Genomic DNA, 22518 nt, shown 5'->3' with positions numbered 1-22518 from the left:
TGCCATATATGTACTTGTTCTTCGAGGAAGAATGGACCATAATGAACACATAGTATCAAGTTTGTTGCATGGGGTTGAGTCAGATGTGAAATATGTCCGGTCTGGTGTCGCTAGTCACCGTGGTCGTCACCGTCACCGGAGCACGTTTGTACACTGTCGCTGGACTTCGGCATTGGACAAAATCGAATTTGACGGCTGAATCGTCTTGTTATTTAGCAGGTTACTAGACACTATTGATTTATAAAATAGAGAAATAATTTAAAAAAAACGACAAAACACAGTTACTGAATAAATGACTGCCGCGTTGTAATGGGTGAACGCGTCGGGTCAGGGGGACAAGTGCGTGAATGGCGGCGTTTAATTTGATAACAAAAATTATTGAGAGCGACTCACATACAGACAAATTCAGAGTGGATTTAGCGTGATTTTCATGATTATGACATCATATTAAAAAAAATACATTGACAGCTCAAGCCCGGATTCTTATTCCGTAAATTATTACGCCGATCAAGCTGCAAGTAAAGGCAACAAAGGTGTGAATTCAACATTCAACACCAATAACCGAACAATTCAGACGCTTTTAGCCTGCGAAAATGAAAACAGCCTGAGGGCTGCGTAATTTCCTGTTTGTCCAACCCTTCGTTTTTGTGTCATTATCAAAATTACTGCTACCTTTTTACATAACACGGGTGGTCTCTATAAAGCGATAATCAGGATCGCAAAAAAATCAAATCATTTGAAACTAATACTCGTCTTCCTTCTTCTCTTCCTTCTGAAATCCATCTCAGTGATCATGGGCTGATCCGGAATCTATTTTTTCGAAAACGTTTTGTATTGTCGGCGTTTCTCGTTAAAACCTAGTTGTTTTGTCATGGACAAGGACAGTTTTTCAAAAAAAAAAGAATCTGAGGTGAAGTGGACACTGCATATGACGCTGTTACGAGGAAGTCCACCCCAACCTTTTCTCGTTATTTTCACGGCTTTCGTCCACCGATTTCGCACCTTCGGATCGATTGGAAACGTGGAAATACTTACACTATGACTATACGCATTACTGCAACCGCCCACAACACAACGTTTAACCATCATAAAAGTTTGTTGTGAAAACAACTTCTAAAAATTCGCTCTCTCAAAAATAAAATGAAATAGACAAAAGAAACGCTGATTAAAAAATGTATATCAGTTAAAAGTACAGTTGTATGTTGAATGACACAGTGATATAAAAGTACGGCCCAGGGGTATGGCTTCCTCTCATATTTTTGCATTTGGTGGCGCACTTTCGGCGAGAGTCAGAAATCCGGAAACAGTCGACAGTTTCAGGATAGGTGGGCGTGGCTACAGCACGGGAAATATCTCAAATTTACTTGGATACGAGTACCGGTAATCATTTTCAGCAAAAAAAAATCAATAATTGCCCACTTCAGTGGGGCACAGATTTAAAATGTGAAGCGTGTGGGTGGGCATTGCACAGGCACTTTAAAACCGAGTGAATAATTAATTCTTTTACAGTAGTTTTTGATTGAAATTTGAGCAAACTAATTACCTAATTTGCATAATATGCATAATCATCACATTTTATGAAATTTGATACACTGATGCTCTAAGGGTAATCCACAGACATGATTAATTGAATGTTGAAAACTATGTATATTGATAATCTAATTTTTATCAGCCAATTTCTGATATCTCAAAAAATTTAAATTGAACTTGTGGTAGAGGTGCTCTGGAATAAATCAAACCTACAATGTAAATTCAAATTTATTTTCTGTGACAATTATAAACTTCAGTAGTGTGGATTACATGTGCATCTCAAATAAGCAGACCAATATTAGTCGCCAAGCTACTTAATTAATTTTAAATACTCTCAACACACACAGGAGTTCTTAATTTCTAAGCATTTTTTGATCTTGTATTATTTTTAGTGTCTTGTTTACCATGTGTGCCAGAGAAGGGTACTGTGGGTGCAAGTGGTGATCTGTCCCCCTTGGCACATCTAGCCCTTGGATTGATGGGAGAAGGTAGAATGTGGAGTCCCAAAAGTGGATGGGCTGATGCTAAAATTGTAAGTAATTTGTATAATAGTAGTTTTGTTTTTGTATGTGTGTGTGTGTGGGTGTGTGTATGTGTGTGTGCGTGCGTGCGTGTGTGTGTGTGTGTGTGTGTGTGTGTGTGTGTGTGTGTGTGTGTGTGCTCCACTGATATCTCAAGAACCAATTATCACACTTTAATGAAACTTTATAGAAACTCTGCAATAATGCTAACATCTTATTCGTGTTTGGTTGAAAGCTTACATATTAATGATCTAATTTGCATATTAGCCAATATTTAACTTTTCCACCAATATCTCAACCACTCATCAGATTTCAATGACTTGGTACCTAGATTCTCTGGGATAAGCCATATAAATGTTCAATTTAGGGTTAAATTTTGTGCTTACTAATTACCTAAGTTAAAATTGCATAAATTAACCACTCATCAAATTTTAATGAAACAAGTTAAATACATAGGTGCGTTTTGATAATCTACAGATCTGATTACTTCAGCGTTGAAATCAATGCATATTAATTACCTACTTTGTATAAATACTAATTTCATGTTTCCTCTTTAATTATTCATAACTGTAATATCTCAACCACTGTAGCAGATAAGGACATGCAACTAGTGTTATAATGGAGCTATTTGACAAAAGATACGACTAACATATTAGATGACCATATATATATTAAGCACTGCTGCAGATAGTGACATGCAACCAGTGCTATAATGAACATATCAGACAAGTAATTTGACTAATGTATCAGATGACTATATATGGTCATGTGACCTCATTAATATGCATAACTGTGATGTACTCAGCACTGCTGCAGATAGTGACATGCAACCAGTGCTATAATTAACATATCAGACAAGTAATTCAACTAATATATCAGATAACTATACTAGTATATGGTCATGTGACGCCATTAATATGCACAACTGTAATATCTTAAGTACTGTTGTAGATAGGGTCTGGGACATGCAACTGGTACTATTATTTTGTTGTCAGACAAGATATATGTCTGAAATATAAAGTCATCATATGATATCATTAAATATTTATGATTGTTATACCATAGCCACTTGAAAACCTTGTGTGATTAATGTAAATATAAATGACAAAGACAGTCTATAGTCAAAATAAGACGTATTTCAATGATTTTTCATGTAATAAACACAATTTTTGCTTTATATGTGTTAAAGATGTGTTTCTAATATTATAGTAAATACAGTATTCCTTATTTGTACTACATGCCTCCAATACTTTCATCACACGGGAGTTCTTTCTAAGCTTTGTCTGATGTGATGTATTATTTTTACTTAGTTGTATCATTATATATACCTGTAGCTCTTACTTACTCTAACAGGTAATATATTTCTGCATTTGAAATATTTGGAAAATCATATTTCTTTTTAATTAAAAATGAATAGGTTCTGGAAGCAAACAACTTGAAACCAATCAAACTTGGACCAAAAGAGGTAAGACAATGATATAATGCATTTATTTTTTAAACCAATATTCACAATAGAGTAAAGATCTTTTGTAAAAGAAAGATTGTGCATAGCTACGCTTAGATTTTAAAAATAATTTAAATACAGAGGTGACCTAATTTTAAATGGTTTACCTGATGAAAAATAATGTGAAAATCCATACAATCTTTGTTCTCTTGTTGAAAGTCTTGTGCCTTAAAGTGCCTGTGCAATGCCCACCCTCACGTTTCCCATTTTAGATCTGTGTCCCACTGAAATGGGCAGTTATTGATTTTTTTGCTGAAAATGATTACTCGTATCCAAGTAAATTTGGGATATTTCTCGTGTTGTAGCCACGCCCACCTATTCTGAAACGGTCGACTGTTTCCGGATTTCCGACTCTCGCCGAAAGTGCGCCACCAAATGCCAAAATGTGAGAGGAAGTCATACCCCTGAGCCGTAATAACACTGGTCATTCAGTATACTTTTAAACGATATACATTTTTCGGTCGGCGTTTTTTTTTTTTCCTTTTTGTTTTGTCTATTTTATTTATTTTTTTAGAGAGAGTTTTTAGATGTTGTGTTATGGGCAGTTGCAGTGAAACGTATAGTCATAGTGTAAGTATTCACACGATTCTAATCGATCCGAAAGTGCGACATCAGTGGACGAAAGCCACTTAACCTCAGCTTCTTTTTTTTGGAAAAACTGTCCTCGTCCATGAAAAAAAAAACTAGGTTTAAAGAGAAACGCAGACAACATAAACCTGGCGCAACACTTTTGGAAGTAATAGATTATGGACCAGCCCATGATCACCGAGGCGGATTTCAGAAGAGAGAGAGAGACGGCAAGTGTTTCAAATGAGTTGACCTTTTTTGCGATCCTAATTATCGTTTTATAGAGACCATTTAGTCCCTGTTAAGTAAAGAGTAGTAATAATTTTGACAATGACATGAAAACGAAGCGTCGGACAACAGGAAATTACACAGCCCTTACACACTGTTAATTGTTTTCATTTTTGAAGGCTAAAAGTTTCTGAATTGTTTGGTGATTGGTGTTGAATGTCGAATTCACACCTCTGTTCTTTTTTACCTACATGCTTGCAGCTTGATCTGCGTAATAATTTATGGAATAAGAATCCGGGCTTGGTCAATGTGTTTCCACCAAATAAAGTTTTAATACGATGTTATAATTATGACAATCACGCCATGGATCAAGCTAACTCGAATCCACTCTGAATTTATCTGTATGTGTGTCGATCTCGATTATTTTTTGTTATCCAATTAAACGCCGCTTCACCTATTTCAACAAAATGTCAATTTATTTCTACGCGGCTGTCATTTATTTAGTAACTTTGATTTGTCGTTTTTTTTTTAATTATTGTATAGTGATCACTATAGTCTAATGTTTAGAATGTCAAAATATGTTCTCTTTTATTATAATTTTGAAAGTTTTACTCAGACGATCGATGAAATAAAACAGTGTAGTGACATGCCTAGTAACCTGCTAAATAACGAGATAATTCCGACGTCAAATTCGATTTTGTCCAGCAACAGTGTACAAACGTGCGCCAGTGTTGGTGACAATCACGCTGACCAGCTACACCCGTACGGACATATTTCGCATCTAACTCAACCCCATGCAACAACAATTTATACTATGTGTTCATTATGGTCCATTCTTCCTCGACAAACAAGTACATAAGTGACAATATAGTCAAAGACGAGAAAACTGCACAAGAAATTTGCCTTATTTACACGTATCGGCAATGCAAGCTGCCATACGACTTCCCCTTCTGACGTCACAAGAGGAATTTCTGTATGCAAATGAGAAGCTAATGAGGAGCCTCGTTTTAAAATACACAAAAATAAAGTTGCCGTAGACTGAGTTTAAAACACATTTTTTCAGTTAAAAAAAATTATTTATGCTTAGAAACATAAAAATTAATAATATTTATGTATCAATTGACAATTTTAAGCGTGAAAATAGCAGCCATTTCACAGGCACTTTAAGTTTGTTAAATAAAGACTATTATAATTTTATTATTTTTAATGATTTACATGCTGCCCATAATGTATGGAGTAAAATGTGTGTGGATTGTAAATAAAAATAAATATTATAACTATGATATATGTACCGGTATATGCAAGCCATAGGCAAACTGTCTTCAAACAGATTCATTGGACAGATGCTAAATGTGTACAATCAGGCCTGGTTGACATTGGAATAAGACATTAAACTCACTGAAGGAAATTATGATAAGATGGTTGTCACACAGCTCTGTTATATTGACACAAATACATTATGATTTCTGTGAAAACATGCACTACTGGGGTATATTGTACCATCAGGAGGTGCACTTGCAATTTACACTTTAAAAAAAGCTAACTGCCAATCTTCTTATATTTTCTGTTTTTTGCAGGGATTAGCACTTATAAATGGTACACAACTCATAACGGCAATTGGAGCATTAGGTAATACATCTTTCTATTTTACATGAAACCTGAATAATTTGGTAATTATATACTATCCCTTATTATTACAGTGGAATTCATCTGGCAGTAAAATGCCATACGGATGTGTTCTAAAGTGTTACAGGCATATTCAAAAGTTTTTTCTTATTTGAACACTTTCTTTTGTTAACATCAGACGTAAAACGTTTTCGTTTCATTTTGGTTTGTTATCTCATAAAATTATTACTACAAGCTTGGAAGATGTATAATAAAAGTGTTATCACTAGAATGTATTGCAAAGTATGCTGTAGGAGAATGCATCAATCTCTTCTACATGTTTGCATCAGTCAAGACGATCGCCAAACTTCCTTTGTGAGATATTCTCGTAATAACCTTGAGTTATTATTAAGAGCAACTGACCCTTGTCCAAGTTGGTGTTATTTTCTTTTTGTTTAAATATAGTCACACAACGATGACAAATCTTACCGGAATAATGTTTTAGACTCAAGTGCACGGCAAAGTAACCCAACACAAGGCTAATATCACATAAAATGCGACATGAAAACTAAGAGTCATATAGTCATCATTGTGTAGACCATAGAACACTATGATGCATAACACACACTAATATGAGAAAATAAAACCCATAAAATTGATCAGTTAGACGGTCAGAGAGAGTCTCAGCCTCTCAAGATACCATATTTGACATTTCGCCCGGGACCTCTAATACATGTCATGTAATACAATACAAGCTGTCATCTTGTACCATAATCCTTGAGGTTTGCTCGACAAAATATGATTACAATAGATGATGTCCTCTGAATGTAACACTGCGGCCATCTTCTTTCACTTGCAAGTCATTTTAATAATGCACAATTTTGGTATAGAGCATATATGCTTATGTTTTCAGCGTTCACATTTCAGCAATGGTTGTTACAAATTGACACTGAAGACATAGTTTTATTGAATATAAAAATCAGCTGCTGTCGCTTAACCATTTCTCAAACATACTTTGACCAATTTGTTGAAATTTGATAAAAAGACAATTAAATGATAATACTCGTATGTTGATTTTTGTTCCCCTAAACACCATGGCATGCCTTGGCCAATTTTATTCAAACTTTGTATGAAACACACATGATGGGTTACTGATGCAGACGAGTTTGTTTTGTTATATGATTCAAACTGGTTGACTGATAGCCATGTTTTATTTTCACAATATTCATAATGTTTTGTTATTTGAAATGTTCAATTGGTTTCTGTGGTTTCTTGATTATACAATTTTGTGTGATATGAGAAGATCTTATTCCTGTGTATCTCTTTGAACAAAACCTGGATGCCTAAGGAAATAATACTATATTTTTAACATGCTCTCTTTTAATTAGACTGCAATCTATCTACATCTTTCATAGTTTATGATTGATACAGTCACTAAAAACTGAACAGGAACTATGTCTATTGACATTGTTTTAAAAACATGTACTTTGTTGTTGAATATATTGAACATATTATGTTTCTTTCAGCTTTGGAGAGAGCAGAAGTCATTGCCAAACAGGCTGATGTCGTGGCAGCTTTGACTTTAGAGGTACTCAAAGGTACAACAAGAGCATTTGACAGTGGTGAGTTTTCTGTTAATTTTGAAATATCATAGCCTAGTGTATATTTCAACCAAACTTTCTGTTTCACCTGTGACACGAGAACTTCTGGTGAGAATTAATAAAATTTTGTTCAGATAAATAAATATAATTATTAGTTCTCGTAGTATGTGGTTTGAAATGTAATTTCTTGGACATGCATATTCAGTGTTGGTACAAAGGCAAGTATATGGTATACATATGCATCTCAATTTGTTTTTCATTCCAATAACAATATTTAAACATGTCATCAACTGTTCCTCAGGAAAACTGTGTCATTTTCAAAATTGTATTGACGTCACTGATGCATGTCATTTGACTCAGGTGGTTACAAGGATAAGACGTAATGTTACATAGGTGCATGTTCATTTGTTTGATGTTTCATTCACTTTTGAACTGACTGGTGGCCATTTTCATTCCAAAAATTTCATTTCAACATATCCCAATTTGGTTATCTCTTGATTAGCACTTATTTCCACCTCTCAGGCTTGTGTACAGATAATAAATACACAGTGACCCTATATGAGAGATGCCAATACCAAGTTTTTATGAAAAAAAAATTGTTGAAATGTTGATTTTTGCATGTACTACACATACATACATAATATACATACATACATACATAATAGGGTCATTTTTTCCTTAGATATCCATGCATCACGACCGCACAAAGGACAGAGAGATGTTGCTGCAAGATTCAGGGCATTGCTTCACTCAGAATATCATCCTTCTGAAATTGCTGAAAGTCACCGTTTTTGTGACCGTGTACAAGATTCATATACTTTAAGATGCTGTCCACAAGTAAGATTAATTGTTTTCATCTATCTTTCTGACAGTAGTTACCCCAGTATACTGATTATCGGAATATTTAATTGTTTCTCAATATTACCACAGACAATTCATGCAATACCGAATTTGTGATTTCGTAAAGAAAAAAATGATACCAGGGGATATGTTTAGAGAATCAATTGCAGTTATACCAGAAATACATAGTTAGACCTTATACATGTATATTGTATCAAAAGTAATGAGTCGCACAACTCCCACCAACCACCAGCACATTAAAATATTTACATATTTATGTATACTGGTACATACATACATATATATATATATACACATATATATATATATATATATAGAGGAAGGTAGTCGATTATTCCAGGTGAGAGTGTTCGATACTAAACGATGAGTTTGTAGAGCAGATTTACATACGAGGACAGAGAAATTAAGACACTACTACATGAGTAAAGTTGACTCTAAAGTACTGTACTGTACTGTACTGTACCAACCACCAGCACATTATAATATTTACATATTTAGGTATACTGGTATATATATATATATACCTCACTCATCAGGAGTTAAGACTTATAAAGTCTTAACTCCTGATGAGTGAGGTACTCCATGTACCTTACGAAACAGTACTGTGGAATAAACTTTACTCATGTAGTTGTGTCTTAATTTCTCTGTCCAAGTATGTATATATATATATATCTGTTCTATTTTTATAGAAGAACCTTCCCAAATAAAAGAAATTCTAAAATTAAAAAATATAAGAGGTAGTCACTAAACCATGTACTCTCACACTCAAGCAAGAGAATAGACATGTTGGTGAACTAGCCTTGCACTGTGAGTGTTTTATTGTTTACACTCTGTAAAATACCATTTTTTTTTACAAATAAAAAAATTTAAAAAAAAACAAACTGCAGACCACACTTCTTTATATTTTTGAGTGGGCCAGCCATATTTCCACATACAAAAATACACATAATATTTCTATTTAATTTATTTTATTTAAAAAAAAAAATATTTTAGAAGCATAACAATACAACGAGTAGATTTGGTGTCACAGTTTGCTCCCAATTCATACTGGAATAATGCCAGCAATAATTAATAAAGCTTGTTCAGAAAACCATTTATTCCCGACATCATATTCAATGGCTAGTTCTCAGGATCTACAACAGTAAATAAATAAACAGAAATCATTTTGATGCGTGGTTTTTAGATGACACTGCCATATCGCACAGATATTCAACACCACCATAATCGAATTTGGATTTGGACCATACCATTTCAAGCTGCAGGGTGTCTAAACAATGACTCAACAAACAATAAACACATCTTCCACCCACCACACAAATTTTAGCCACAATTGAACAACCAAGAAAGCAACAAATATCAGACTGCATCTTGAAAACAACGAGATACCACATTACAACCAGTCATTACAAACATGAAATCCTCCACCCCTCCCAGTACACCCTACAGCATTAATGGTTCCTATATTCATTTGCATCTATGTACAACAAGCTTAGCCAATATATATGACATTAATATTATACAGTTATAGGCAGATATCAAGGATAATCATTCCCAATGGCTATTATTGGTCGAAACCAAAGCCACTTATGGATGATAATTCTTTACTGATGCAAGGGACATTAACTGTTTTATTAGCCCAGAAGAGAAAGAGATAGTAAGCCAGGTATAACTGTGAGCCGAAATGCTAACTTTTCAAGTTGAAATCAAAATTAGCCCCAGTGGAGAAACGCATTAGAAACTGTCATCTGCAACAATCCAAGTGTTGTGGATGTTATAACATCCAAGGACAGTAACACACAAAATTATGTCAGAGGCAAGAAATATGCTCGGAGAGGCCAATATCAATATTTATCAAATGATCATGTGACTGCTTTTGACCAATAGCATCGACATCTCATATTTGAATCTTGATAATTGTTGTTATTGACAGGTGCATGGGATTGTACATGATACAATAGATTTTGTAAGGGGAATCATCTCAACTGAAATGAACAGTGCAACAGACAATCCTGTATCCTTTTTTTTATGCCATGCATTACTTATTAGTGCCATCATGTAATGAATATATTCTTGACATTTGAGATCTTTTCCTTGCCTGCTAGCATCTTTTATAAAGGATGATTCATTTTATATTTTTCTCAGATATGCTATATGTCACAAGCTTGGCATGATAATGAGTTTGATTAACATTCTTCGTGAATTTTCTATATCTGCGCATATTAATCAGGTAATTTGCATACTGCATGTTGTGTGGTTTGTATCCTAATACTTTTAAATGGATTGCAACTTGTTACATGCATGTTGTTTGTACCATAGCTGTCCTAATTGACTAATAAGCATTCTATATGTTATTTTACCTGGTTATGTCATAATATATGGAATCAAAGTGCAGACAATAATAAATTTGCAACAAATTGACTATAAATAAAGTAAGCTTACACATATTCACATATATGATTAGTTGAAATTCCAAAATCTCAACAGCCATGCTAGAAAATATTTTTTTTTTAAAAGTGTGACATCATAGTTGATTTAGATAGACACAAGTCATAAATTTTTGTTTTTTTAAAAACAAAATATTTTGAAAAAGTGCAATAGTGGGACTTTTTGAATCTATTTTCATTTTATTCAGGTATTCATGTTAAAGTCTCATTGGATACAATTTTTTTTTTACGATTTTTGTTCACCATATGTGTTCAACAAAATTTGACATCATCTTCTTATCATAGGAACCAATAGTAAATGACTCAAACATCGCTATTTTCATGGGTGTTTGATGCTTTGTTTGTGTGCAAAAACAGTTTGGTGACCTGCTAACCTTTTTATCTGGATTTTGTGAGTAACAGCATAAAATAAAAACCATATGGTAAAAGTGAAGGGAATCTGGGGATAAGTTTGTGTGGTAGCCAAGTACCTTAACAGTTGTGTATAGATGGTATTTCCTGAACGTCATGAAATTATATCTGGTGGCAACTTCCATGGAGAATATCCCGCAAAAGTAAGACATCATTTATCATTGAATTCATGAATTGCTGCTTTTCATTATACATGAGCAGTGTGCAACGTTTGTTTTGTTTGGTTATTTACTGTTATTGGAAGCTTATCAAAAGTACAGCTGGTACAATATTGTATCAATAAGGATCTGTTGTCAAAAGGGGCAACACATGTTTATCAACACGGCTAGTGTAACTTTTTGCATTTAGAGTAATCAACCCCAACTGTTTTAAAAATAATGGTTGGCTACATTATCTCAGAGTTACTTTGATTCTGTGTGGTCTACATGTATGCCTACAGACTGCTTTATTTTGGCTCATTCATTTAAAAATACTAACTGTGTACTTGTTTTTGCTGCAATACCTTGCTGTGTGACAAGATTAATTGAATGTTGTACACCTGGTATTTATAATAATCTTTCATTTTCTATAGCATTATTACTATGAAAGTATGACATTAGGAATTTTAATATTCTAATATTATGAAGTCACTGAGATTAATCTAAAAGTATTCATGCAGTAATTATAACTTTGATCAAAACACCAATCATGATAAATAAATAAAAGTGGAAACATTGATTTTATAAGGGATTTTCTTGATACTTTGACTGCAATGTAATTACATGTGTATGCTAAGTTTGATTTGTAAATCTAAGTGATCACAATAATGGTTGAGTGAATTCTAGAAACTAAACTTATATTTCAAACACTGAATAATAAGGGTGATGAGTTTGACCTCGTACTATTCATGTTTGCTTAGGAGCCTTGCCCTTTTCCATTTTGACCCTTACTTGAACTGCCCTACATAACTGCTCAGACTAAACTGGCAAACAGCCCAATAATTAGTCATACTAAGTATATAAGTAGAACTCTCTAGTGCCTTTCAATTTGTGAATTTGTTGTTGTTTTGTAGTTATGAAAAGTGCCCTGTGAACTCCTGATTATAACAAATAACTATTTTAAAATTTGTATCTGATAATTAGGTTTAATCGGGTGAGAAGATTAAATTCCAATTGTAGTAATTTTTTAATTTACACAAAATAAATGATGCTTTGTATCTGTCTGTACGTGATCACATGTTCAATCAGTCTAGACACTGTAATGTGATTCATTTTTATTTTCATAAGGGATTTCTATGAAACTTGAATTTGTATGAAATTTACTCATCAGCAAAACAAACGAACCTTTCATTAATTGGATCACATATAAATCATAATTATTGGAGAGAAACTAAAATTATATTGTTTGGGAGTTTGAATTTTTAAGAGATGGTTTTATTGGGTGGTCGACACAATATGTGTAGTATTAAATATATGTCAATGGACGCAAGTTTAAACAGTAAAAATGGAAAAAAAAGACTTGTCAAAAAAGCATCAAGAGAATTTATCAAAACAATTTGAATACGGTTATTTTTTTCTGTGTAGTTGAATTACTGAAACATAAGTGCATGCATTAATTTGGCAGAGAAAATAATTTAACCATAATTTGGCCAATTTTTGTTTCAAGTATTGAGCTGAAAAATGAGTTTTTCCTCCCCAATCAAATACATATTCTTTCATGTGCCAATCAGAATTAAATATCAGTAACTTTTCAAACATCAACAGATTTTCTAAAATCAGTCTGATGCTATTTAAAGGAAATTCATACGTTTTAGAAGAAATCAGTTGATAATAGAAGATAATAGATTAATTAATAGAAGACTTTATAGTACATGCAACAGAACCAAGATAATGATTTCAGCAAAAAAAAATATATACCATATATTCTATCCCATTCTATTTCAGTATTTCATAGTGGTAACATTTTTAATCCATATTTTACAGGCACTTGACTATTTAGCAATTGGTATCCATGAAATAGCTAGCATCAGTGAAAGAAGAATTGAAAGACTATGTAATCCAGGTATATGAACGAGAGACATACGATGTTCAATGTCATGCAGCAACAACGTTAACTTTTTAAACTCAACTGCCAAAACTATATGTTGTCTAATATAGTATATATGTACTTTTGTCTGTTAAGGCAAACTTAAGGTATGATTCAGTTGTGTGCATGGAAATTTTCTTCAGACCTACCCTTTGTGACAAGCCCTGAACAAATTTCACAGATAATCTACAATTAATTATTATATAATTATACTAATTTCAATATTGGTTTGTTAAATATAGCATACAGTGGTCTACCCGCATTCCTGGTCAATGATGGTGGTTTTAATTCTGGATTTATGTTGGCACACTGTACAGCAGCAGCTCTTGGTAAATAAGTACTCTGTTTATTTCTTTAATGTCATACCTGTGCATATTAAGGTAGCAGGATAGTTTTTTTGCATGAAAAATGTAAACACCTATAATCGGAATAAATTTTACAAGAAACCATACAATCTATATATGTTTAGAAAGCTCTTGACTTGTATTTTCCTACTATTAATATTTTGTGAACATTGTGTTTGTTTTAGCGTCATGTGATTCTGAAAATCAGCGGGGCTGATAATTTAACTAACGTGAATAAAATTTTAATTGTCATCTCTACAGTCATTCATGCGATCAAAAACTTTACACTGTTTTGAAGCAAAGGTCTAGAAGTTTAAATCCGTATTTCTATTTTTTGCATTAAGTTTTTTTTTTCTTTCCGAAAATCACAAATTTCAAGCACGTTTTTTGGTGTTAAAGTTAGAGTATACCGGTGGTTTGCACGAGGTTTGTGAAAAAACGCAATAGAATTTTGCAAATATGCAAATACGGATATGAAGCCAACATATCCAAGAGTAAGAAAAGTTAAACGGCGACATCGTAGCGCTATTCACTGAAACGCCATTTAAAATTAGGTCAACGGTAATTGCCAAAAACCGAACACCGAGAAATCGGCACTTTTATGATTTCAAACTTCAATCAACGTTAACTCCCGTTTTAGGAGCAAAATTTACATGGGCTAATTGTAAATGAAATGCTTTGAAAGTTGTTTTCGGGAAAAATCATGAACCGACATTTATATCTGTGAAAAACTTTGTTTTTTGGCCGTTTTCTTTCACGCTATGGAGTTTTGTGATGGTCTGTGCTGATAACGAACGGTGACATCATTCATTAAAGCTTGGATTATGCAAAGTGGGCGGTTCTGTTTGCGAGTAACAAACAATACAGACACTACACCTGGCAGTTGAAGTGTTTGCAAATACAGTGTATTTATTTTTGGGCCGTTGTGTTTGTAAACTTATTAGTTCAAGCATGATGCCATGAGTTTCGAAGTCTCCTGGAGGCAGCTCGTACATACTGGCCAAAGGGTGTACCCGTTACTGGTTGAGGTAACCCCTAATAGCTTGACAGTTTCACCAGAGCGCGCCGTCCCTTTCCAGTCGCTCGCATTCCAATGGCAGCCTTTCTATTTATTTCGAAAACTGCCCCTTTCTTCGGGATGACGGGAAGCTAGGCTGGCTCAGTTGCGATCGAATACAATCTCCTTGCGTGCAAAGAAATTCAAACTGACTGCCTAGACCGTGACGCCTGCGCTCCACTATTGAGATATTGCCTACTTTGCAAAATTGACAAATCTCTTTTTCTTCAAACGATCGGCCGTGACATTCAAATCCCGCAAAACAGAGTTTTACAGTCGCAGTAACCTCCGGTCTTATACTTGTAGATGAATCTCTTCAAAATTTAATTGTAACCTGACTCACTGTTATCATCTATAAAAACTACCTAGATTTTAGATGATACTTTTATTTTTTACCGAAGTCGTACGAAAAAGTCAACCCTTGCCTTGCGTGAAACACTGGCCCACTATCCGATGTCAAGACGTCCCCCCCCCCCCCGTGGGGGGGGACGCTACTATTTCGTTGCCGTGCATTTTGTTCGCATGAGCACATTAGATAAAACAACCAAGTATTTATCAGACAGATTTATTACATGTAACATAATTTACGAATTTAGAAAAACCTAAGCATGCAAGTATGCCTACTTGGTGAAAACTCCTCTGAAAAATGGATTATATAAACCAGGTCCAAGCATATTCTTATCATTGATCAACCTTTACATGTACAATGTAGTTTGGGGCCTGTTACCAGATTTTCATGCAATGCATAGCCACCACAGATGACCGTATTTTATTGTTTGCAACCATATTTTGTAAAAGGGAGCCCCCTCCCAATGTAACTGCATTACTTCTGGACTAGGAAAGTAACCCCGTGGTCAGACACCTTTCAATGACAAAGCCAAGAAAAAATATTACAGAAATTTATTGTAAGTTTTTATTCTGTTAACATATAATTACATTGAAGTTATACATTCATGTACTTTTTTGTTTATTCAAAATTTGTTGTTCAAAAGCGATTGTTTTGTCTTTGCTGTACTTCCTGTCTAGAAAGGCAGCAGTGCACACATCTTATCAGCTGTGTGTAAACTACAAACAGATATCTTATCAGTTGTTTGTAAATAGCAAATAAAGAAAGTGGCTCAACTTAAAACTATTTACCCTCAGTTCAGTTATGTTTGTAAATCATGCATATTAATGAGATGCACTAGTTTGGTGTACACTGGATAAACAAAAACTTGGCCATTTGTTTGCACACAAGAAAAAAATCAGTTTACTTGTACAAGATATTTTTTTTTCAATAAAATAAAAACACCAATGTATGTAGCATGCCTTAGGGAGCTATTCGTGTGATTTTCAAAAAAAAATGTGAAAAGTGCCCAAAAAACTATTCTGCTACCTTAAGTAGCTAATTGGAATCTTGTTTCAGCCCATGTAAGCAAAATCTCAAAAACTTTGAAGATTTTGTTACATGTCTACATGGGGTAGTATTGGAGCAATGACCGTGTATATTGGCTCATTTCAGCCTGTGTCAGCAAAATCTCCTAACCTCTGATGCCATTGCTCCTTCACTGACTGTTGTAAATGTTGTTTATAAAACAACAATTATTGCAAAAACTATGATTTTGGAGATTTTGCTTACACAGGCTGAAATGAGCCACTATAGTATTCACAATAGGAGCTTAACTTCACATTCACATGTTGTCAAATTAAAATATGAGGTATTGAAATAAAATAATTTTACTATAGGAACCATTGGTGAATGGCTCAAAAATGACTATTTTCATGGATATTTTATGTGAAAAGTAGAGACCATAGTCCTTTTATGCAATTTCTGTGAACAATAGCAAAAAATTTATAGCATATGGAAAATAAGTAAAGGGAATCATCTGATATGATTTAATATTATTAAACTAGTTGGGCCATTCTGTATGTTTGTACACAACTTGTTATTGTAACAACATACACAAAAGACGTTTGATTTTAATTTATTATCACATGTTTCTCATTTGACAGTGTCTGAGAATAAAGTGTTGACACATCCATCATCAGTTGATTCATTGTCAACCAGTGGAGGTACAGAGGATCATGTATCCATGGGTGGATTTGCTGCGAGAAAAGCTCTCACTGTGGTAGAACATGTTGAACATGGTAAGATTGGTTCTGTGGCGGCAACTGTGGTGGCATGTGATGGAGATAAGGGTATGCAACTGTGGTGGCGTGTGGTGGAGATAGAGGTATGAAACCGTGGTGGCGTGTGGTGGAAATAGAGGTATGCAACCGTGGTGGGATGTGGTGGAGATAGAGGTATGTAACCGTGGTGGCGTGTGGTGGAAATAGAGGTATGCAACCGTGGTGGCATGTGGTGGAAATAGAGGTATGCAACCGTGGTGGGATGTGGTGAAGATAGAGGTATGCAACCGTGGAGATAGAGGTATGCAACCATGCTGGGATGTGGTGGAGATAGAGGTATGTAACCGTGGTGGCGTGTGGTGGAAAGAGAGGTATGCAACCGTGGTGGCATGTAGTGGAAATAGAGGTATGCAAACGTGGTGGGATGTGGTGGAAATAGAGGTATGTAACTGTGGTGGTGTATGGTGGAGATATAGGTATGCAACCGTGGTGGGATGTGGTGGAGATAGAGGTATGTAACCGTGGTGGCATGTGGTGGAAATAGAGGTATGCAACTGTAGTGGGATGTGGTGGAAATAGAGGTATGCAACCGTGGTGGGATGTGGTGGAGATAGAGGTATGCAACCGTGGTGGGAATAGAGGTATGCAACTGTGGTGGGATGTGGTGGGAATAGAGGTATGCAACTGTAGTGGGATGTGGTGGAAATAGAGGTATGTAACCGTGGTGGCATGTGGTGGGAATAGAGGTATGCAACTGTGGTGGCATGTGGTGGAGATAGAGGTATGCAACCGTGGTGGCATGTGGTGGAAATAGAGGTATGCAACCGTGGTGGGATGTGGTGGAAATAGAGGTATGCAACTGTAGTGGGATGTGGTGGAAATAGAGGTGTGCAACCGTGGTGGCGTGTGGTGGAAATAGAGGTATGCAACCGTGGTGGCATGTGGTGGGAATAGAGGTATGCAACCATGGTGGGGTGTGGTGGAGATAAAGGTGTGCAACCGTGGTGGTGTGTGGTGGAAATAGAGGTATGCAACCGTGGTGGCATGTGGTGGAAATAGAGGTATGCAACCGTGGTGGTGTGTGGTGGAAATAGAGGTATGCAACCGTGGTGAAGATAGAGGTACGTAAGCGTGGTGGCATGTGGTGGAAATAGAGGTATGCAATCGTGGTGGCATGTGGTGGGAATAGAGGTACGCAACCGTGGTGGCGTGTGGTGGAAATAGAGGTATGCAATCGTGGTGGCATGTGGTGGAAATAGAGGTATGCAACCATGGTGGTGTGTGGTGGAAATAGAGGTATGCAAACGTGGTGGGATGTGGTGGAGATAAAGGTATGCAACCGTGGTGGTGTGTGGTGGAAATGGAGGTATGTAACCGTGGTGGCGTGTGGTGGAGATAAAGGTGTGCAACCGTGGTGGCGTGTGGTGGGAATAGAGGTATGCAACCGTGGTGGTATGTGGTGGAGATAGAGGTATGCAACCATGGTGGCATGTGGTGGAAATAGAGGTATGCAACCGTGGTGGCATGTGGTGGAAATAGAGGTGTGGAACCGTGGTGGTGTGTGGTGGAGATAGAGGTATGCAAACGTGGTGGGATGTGGTGGAGATAAAGGTATGCAACCGTGGTGGTGTGTGGTGGAAATAGAGGTATGTAACCGTGGTGGCGTGTGGTGGAGATAAAGGTGTGCAACCGTGGTGGAGATAGAGGTATGTAAGCGTGGTGGCATGTGGTGGAAATAGAGGTATGCAACCGTGGTGGGGTGTGGTGGAAATAAAGGTATGCAACCGTGGTGGCGTGTGGTGGAAATAGAGGTATGCAATCGTGGTGGCGTGTGGTGGAGATAAAGGTATGCAACCGTGGTGGTGTGTGGTGGAGATAGAGGTATGCAACTGTGGTGGCGTGTGGTGGAGATAAAGGTATGCAACCGTGGTGGTGTGTGGTGGAAATAGAGGTATGCAACCATGGTGGCAAGTGGTGGAAATAGAGGTATGCAACAGTGGTGGTGTGTGGTGGAGATAAAGGTATGCAACCATGGTGGCATGTGGTGGAAATAGAGGTATGCAACCGTGGTGGCGTGTGGTGGAAATAGAGGTATGCAACCGTGGTGGTGTGTGGTGGGAATAGAGGTATGCAAACGTGGTGGGATGTGGTGGAGATAAAGGTATGCAACCGTAGTGGTGTGTGGTGGAAATAGAGGTATGCAACCGTGGTGGCATGTGGTGGAAATAGAGGTATGCAACCGTGGTGGCATGTGGTGGAAATAGAGGTATGCAACCGTGGTGGTGTGTGGTGGAAATAGAGGTATGCAACCGTGGTGGAGATAGAGGTATGCAACCGTGGTGGTGTGTGGTGGAAATAGAGGTATGCAACCGTGGTGGTGTGTGGTGGAGATAAAGGTATGCAACCGTGGTGGTGTGTGGTGGAGATAGAGGTATGCAACTGTGGTGGCGTGTGGTGGAGATAAAGGTATGCAGCCGTGGTGGTGTGTGGTGGAAATAGAGGTATGCAACCATGGTGGCAAGTGGTGGAAATAGAGGTATGCAACAGTGGTGGTGTGTGGTGGAGATAAAGGTATGCAACCGTGGTGGCATGTGGTGGAGATAGAGGTGTGGAACCGTGGTGGTGTGTGGTGGAGATAGAGGTATGCAACCGTGATGGCGTGTAGTGGAGATAGAGGTATGCAACCGTGGTGGCATCTGTGATTGAGTCAGTGCTATATTAGCCAGAACTAACGGTAGTACTCATGTAGAATATGAATTCTATATACTCTTGCAAGATAACGTATATGAGAGTTCACATCTGTGATTGAATCAGTGATATGCAAACTGTTGGTCAGAACAAGTACTTGTGCATGACAGTTGCATAGTTGAAAACTACTAGAACTGAATTTTATTGATTATATACTTTTTCCTTGTTTTTGTTTATCAAACAGTTGTTGGCATTGAATTACTGGCTGCTTGCCAAGGTATAGAATTTCTAAGGCCCCTAAAAACAACTAAGCCTTTAGAAGCAGTACATCAGCTGGTGCGTTCAGTTGTAAAGTAAGTACATTGCATTAATTTGTTTATAGACTGGATCATGGTTAAAAAATACTAATTGTTATTCAATAGTGCCATGTTCTGTTTTATCTTCTTGGTGGATATTTTGAAAAATAAAACACTGATTATCTATCTGCAGATCCTGGGACAAAGATAGGTACATGGCTCCTGATATTGAAGCAGTAACAAAATTACTTCGAGAGGAAAAAGTGAGTGATCTCTCATCTATGCCTTACACAACGTATACTCGCCATATTGATTATCACAATTCTCCTCACACAGGAGCACTATAGTTTAACTTTGCTCACTAGCCAGATACTAACCATATTTTTCTTGTATTATAACCAGGTGTGGGAAATCGTGAAACCATACACACTAAATTATCATGATGAAACCATCCATGAAACCAGAGTACCATCACCAACAACCACCACATTCTATCCACGTTCAAAAAGGATGAAGATGGATTCTGAATCATCCATAGAGTGAAAACAATTTGCCAATATTTACACCATGCTTATGCTTGTGCAAACTGTTGTAATACAGTGCGTTTTCTGACAATTAGTACAGACTAACAAAGTGTTCGAAAAAATCTAGCTGTGACTGAGCACTTATATGCATAGCAGCAGAATTTACTGTTATATTGGTATATACTGTGAACGTTTTAGACCTCTTAGCCTGTGCTAAGGGAACTGTGCAGTACCACAACTAATCGTTGTGGTTAATCATTTTGAAATTACTTAATATTTTTTGGTAGCACCATTGTACTAATCATGCATAATTAATGTTTTAGTCTGGGGATGGATTGGGTTCTGTTCATCCGTCACATTAACTCAGAAGTTCATGGATTGATTTCCCCCAAACTTGATACATATGGTATATGTATACCCCAGATTTTTTTCCTGTTCCAATAATAAAATGGTCGACTGGTGGCCATATTTGACCTAAAAATAGCCTTAAAAAAGTTAACATTTTATATGTGTAGAGCATTATCTCCAAGCTGTGCTGGTCGATTCTGCTCAAATTTAGAATATGGTAACATATTTGCTTACTGAGGCACATCCATTTTTACAAGTTTTTTTGATTACAACTTGCCAAGTTTATTCAGATTTGGTACAAAGCAGTATATCATTTCATGAAGATGCAAGTTGATTTTTGTTGAGATTCTTTGCAATATGGCTGACCCGAAGATCAGCAATTTTTGTCTTTTTTTTTGTACAATTCTGTTTACCGGGGGTATATTGCAAATTCACACTGTCCAATTACATCCAAACCTTTTTTTTGCACAATTCTGCTTACCAAGGGTATATTGCAAATTCACACTGTCCAATTACGTCCAAACCTTTTTTTTTTTTGCACAATTCTGCTTACCGAGAGGTATATTGCAAATTCACACTGTCCAATTACGTTCAAACTTGGTTCACAGAGAATTCTGTTTTAATTGATTAAGTTAATTATGTTTAAAACCAATTAAAGATTGTTGACTTGCAGCCATAGACCATATTGCAATTCCAAATCGTAGTGTATTGTGTGATAGTTATGACCGAATCAAACATAACTACACCCACACCACTCGCAATCTGATTTAACTATCCCACAATGCACTATAATTGGAATTGTGATTATGTTTTATGCCAACATAAACATTCGAAATTCACACATGTTAAATTATCTGGCAGTCTAAGTTATTAGTTCAGGGTAGAACTGATACATGTACTTGATCAAAAAGGAGAATTATAAATGCTGACATTTCATTTATCATGTACAAGAAGAGAGTGAGCTATGACATTCTCAATGACTTGTTAAGTGTCATAACTTTTTGGCTTGCCTGTAATGAAATCATTGGAGGTCATAGTAGTGGCAAAATGTCTGTCCTGCGTTGTCATAAACTTATTGGCACAATAACTCCAATAATATTCAGCCAATTGCTATCAAACATGTATATATGGTTAATATGTAGGTATAGTTGACTTGTATACATTTTGGAATTGATTTGTAAATTGTATTTTTGGTGATTTTTGAAAGATTTTTTTCAAGTGCATGGTAGTGTCTATTGAGAAACTTCATAGTGCAGTATACGAGACCTTTGCCTTGCAGGTGGAAGATAGAGTAATTTGAATCTCATGATGTATTTTTTTTACCTTTTCTCGCTTTTTCTTTGATATTTTGGTAGATGTTATCAATAGAGGGCGCCATTTAACTTGTTGTTCAATAACTGTTTAGTATCTTTAATGGATATAATGCCAAATATCTACTAGAACTGTTCGCTTGTTTTACAATATTAAAGGGGCGGTACTGGTATTAATTAGATAGTGACAGAAGTCATGACTGCACATCCCTGACGTTCCTGCAGTATTGATTGATACAGACAAAAAAAAATCGTTAGGGAAGTGAAAAACTACATCGTTCTTTCAGGCACGTGTTAAGTTTGGAGCACCGCAGAGGGCGCGACCATGTCAGGCTGAACAAAAACTGTGCTATTGGAATATATAAATATGCCAAGGACATTTTTGCATTTATTTTATGCTCACTCATTGTGACAATTTTATGTAACAAAACATTATACATGTACGTATTATTGACTCATGTAACATTTACTGCTATGAATCCAATAAATATATAAAAATTAAAAAG

The 22518-nt window shown here is 36.0% G+C and overlaps 1 protein-coding gene across 1 annotated transcript in view; it reads left to right on the top strand.

Moving 5' to 3' along the window:
* Positions 1 to 22517, top strand: part of LOC100371442 (histidine ammonia-lyase) — a 39261-nt gene extending 16744 nt beyond the window's left edge. Inside the window, exons 8-20 of the mRNA XM_006825925.3 lie at positions 1923 to 2062; positions 3469 to 3516; positions 5928 to 5979; positions 7482 to 7577; positions 8239 to 8393; positions 10348 to 10428; positions 11350 to 11415; positions 13234 to 13312; positions 13579 to 13665; positions 16730 to 16864; positions 19779 to 19887; positions 20024 to 20093; positions 20233 to 22517. Coding sequence (XP_006825988.2) covers positions 1923 to 2062; positions 3469 to 3516; positions 5928 to 5979; positions 7482 to 7577; positions 8239 to 8393; positions 10348 to 10428; positions 11350 to 11415; positions 13234 to 13312; positions 13579 to 13665; positions 16730 to 16864; positions 19779 to 19887; positions 20024 to 20093; positions 20233 to 20373 — 1259 coding nt within the window. The 3' untranslated portion in view covers positions 20374 to 22517. The remainder of the gene's footprint in view (positions 1 to 1922; positions 2063 to 3468; positions 3517 to 5927; positions 5980 to 7481; positions 7578 to 8238; positions 8394 to 10347; positions 10429 to 11349; positions 11416 to 13233; positions 13313 to 13578; positions 13666 to 16729; positions 16865 to 19778; positions 19888 to 20023; positions 20094 to 20232) is intronic.
* The last annotated feature ends 1 nt before the right edge of the window (position 22518 follows it).

This window comes from Saccoglossus kowalevskii, chromosome 3 (genome assembly GCF_978046115.1).
Source record: "Saccoglossus kowalevskii chromosome 3, keSacKowa6.1, whole genome shotgun sequence".
Taxonomy (NCBI): Eukaryota; Metazoa; Hemichordata; class Enteropneusta; family Harrimaniidae; genus Saccoglossus; species Saccoglossus kowalevskii.
The sequence above is the reverse complement of the archived record's forward strand: the minus strand, read 5'-3'. Positions and strand labels throughout refer to the sequence as shown.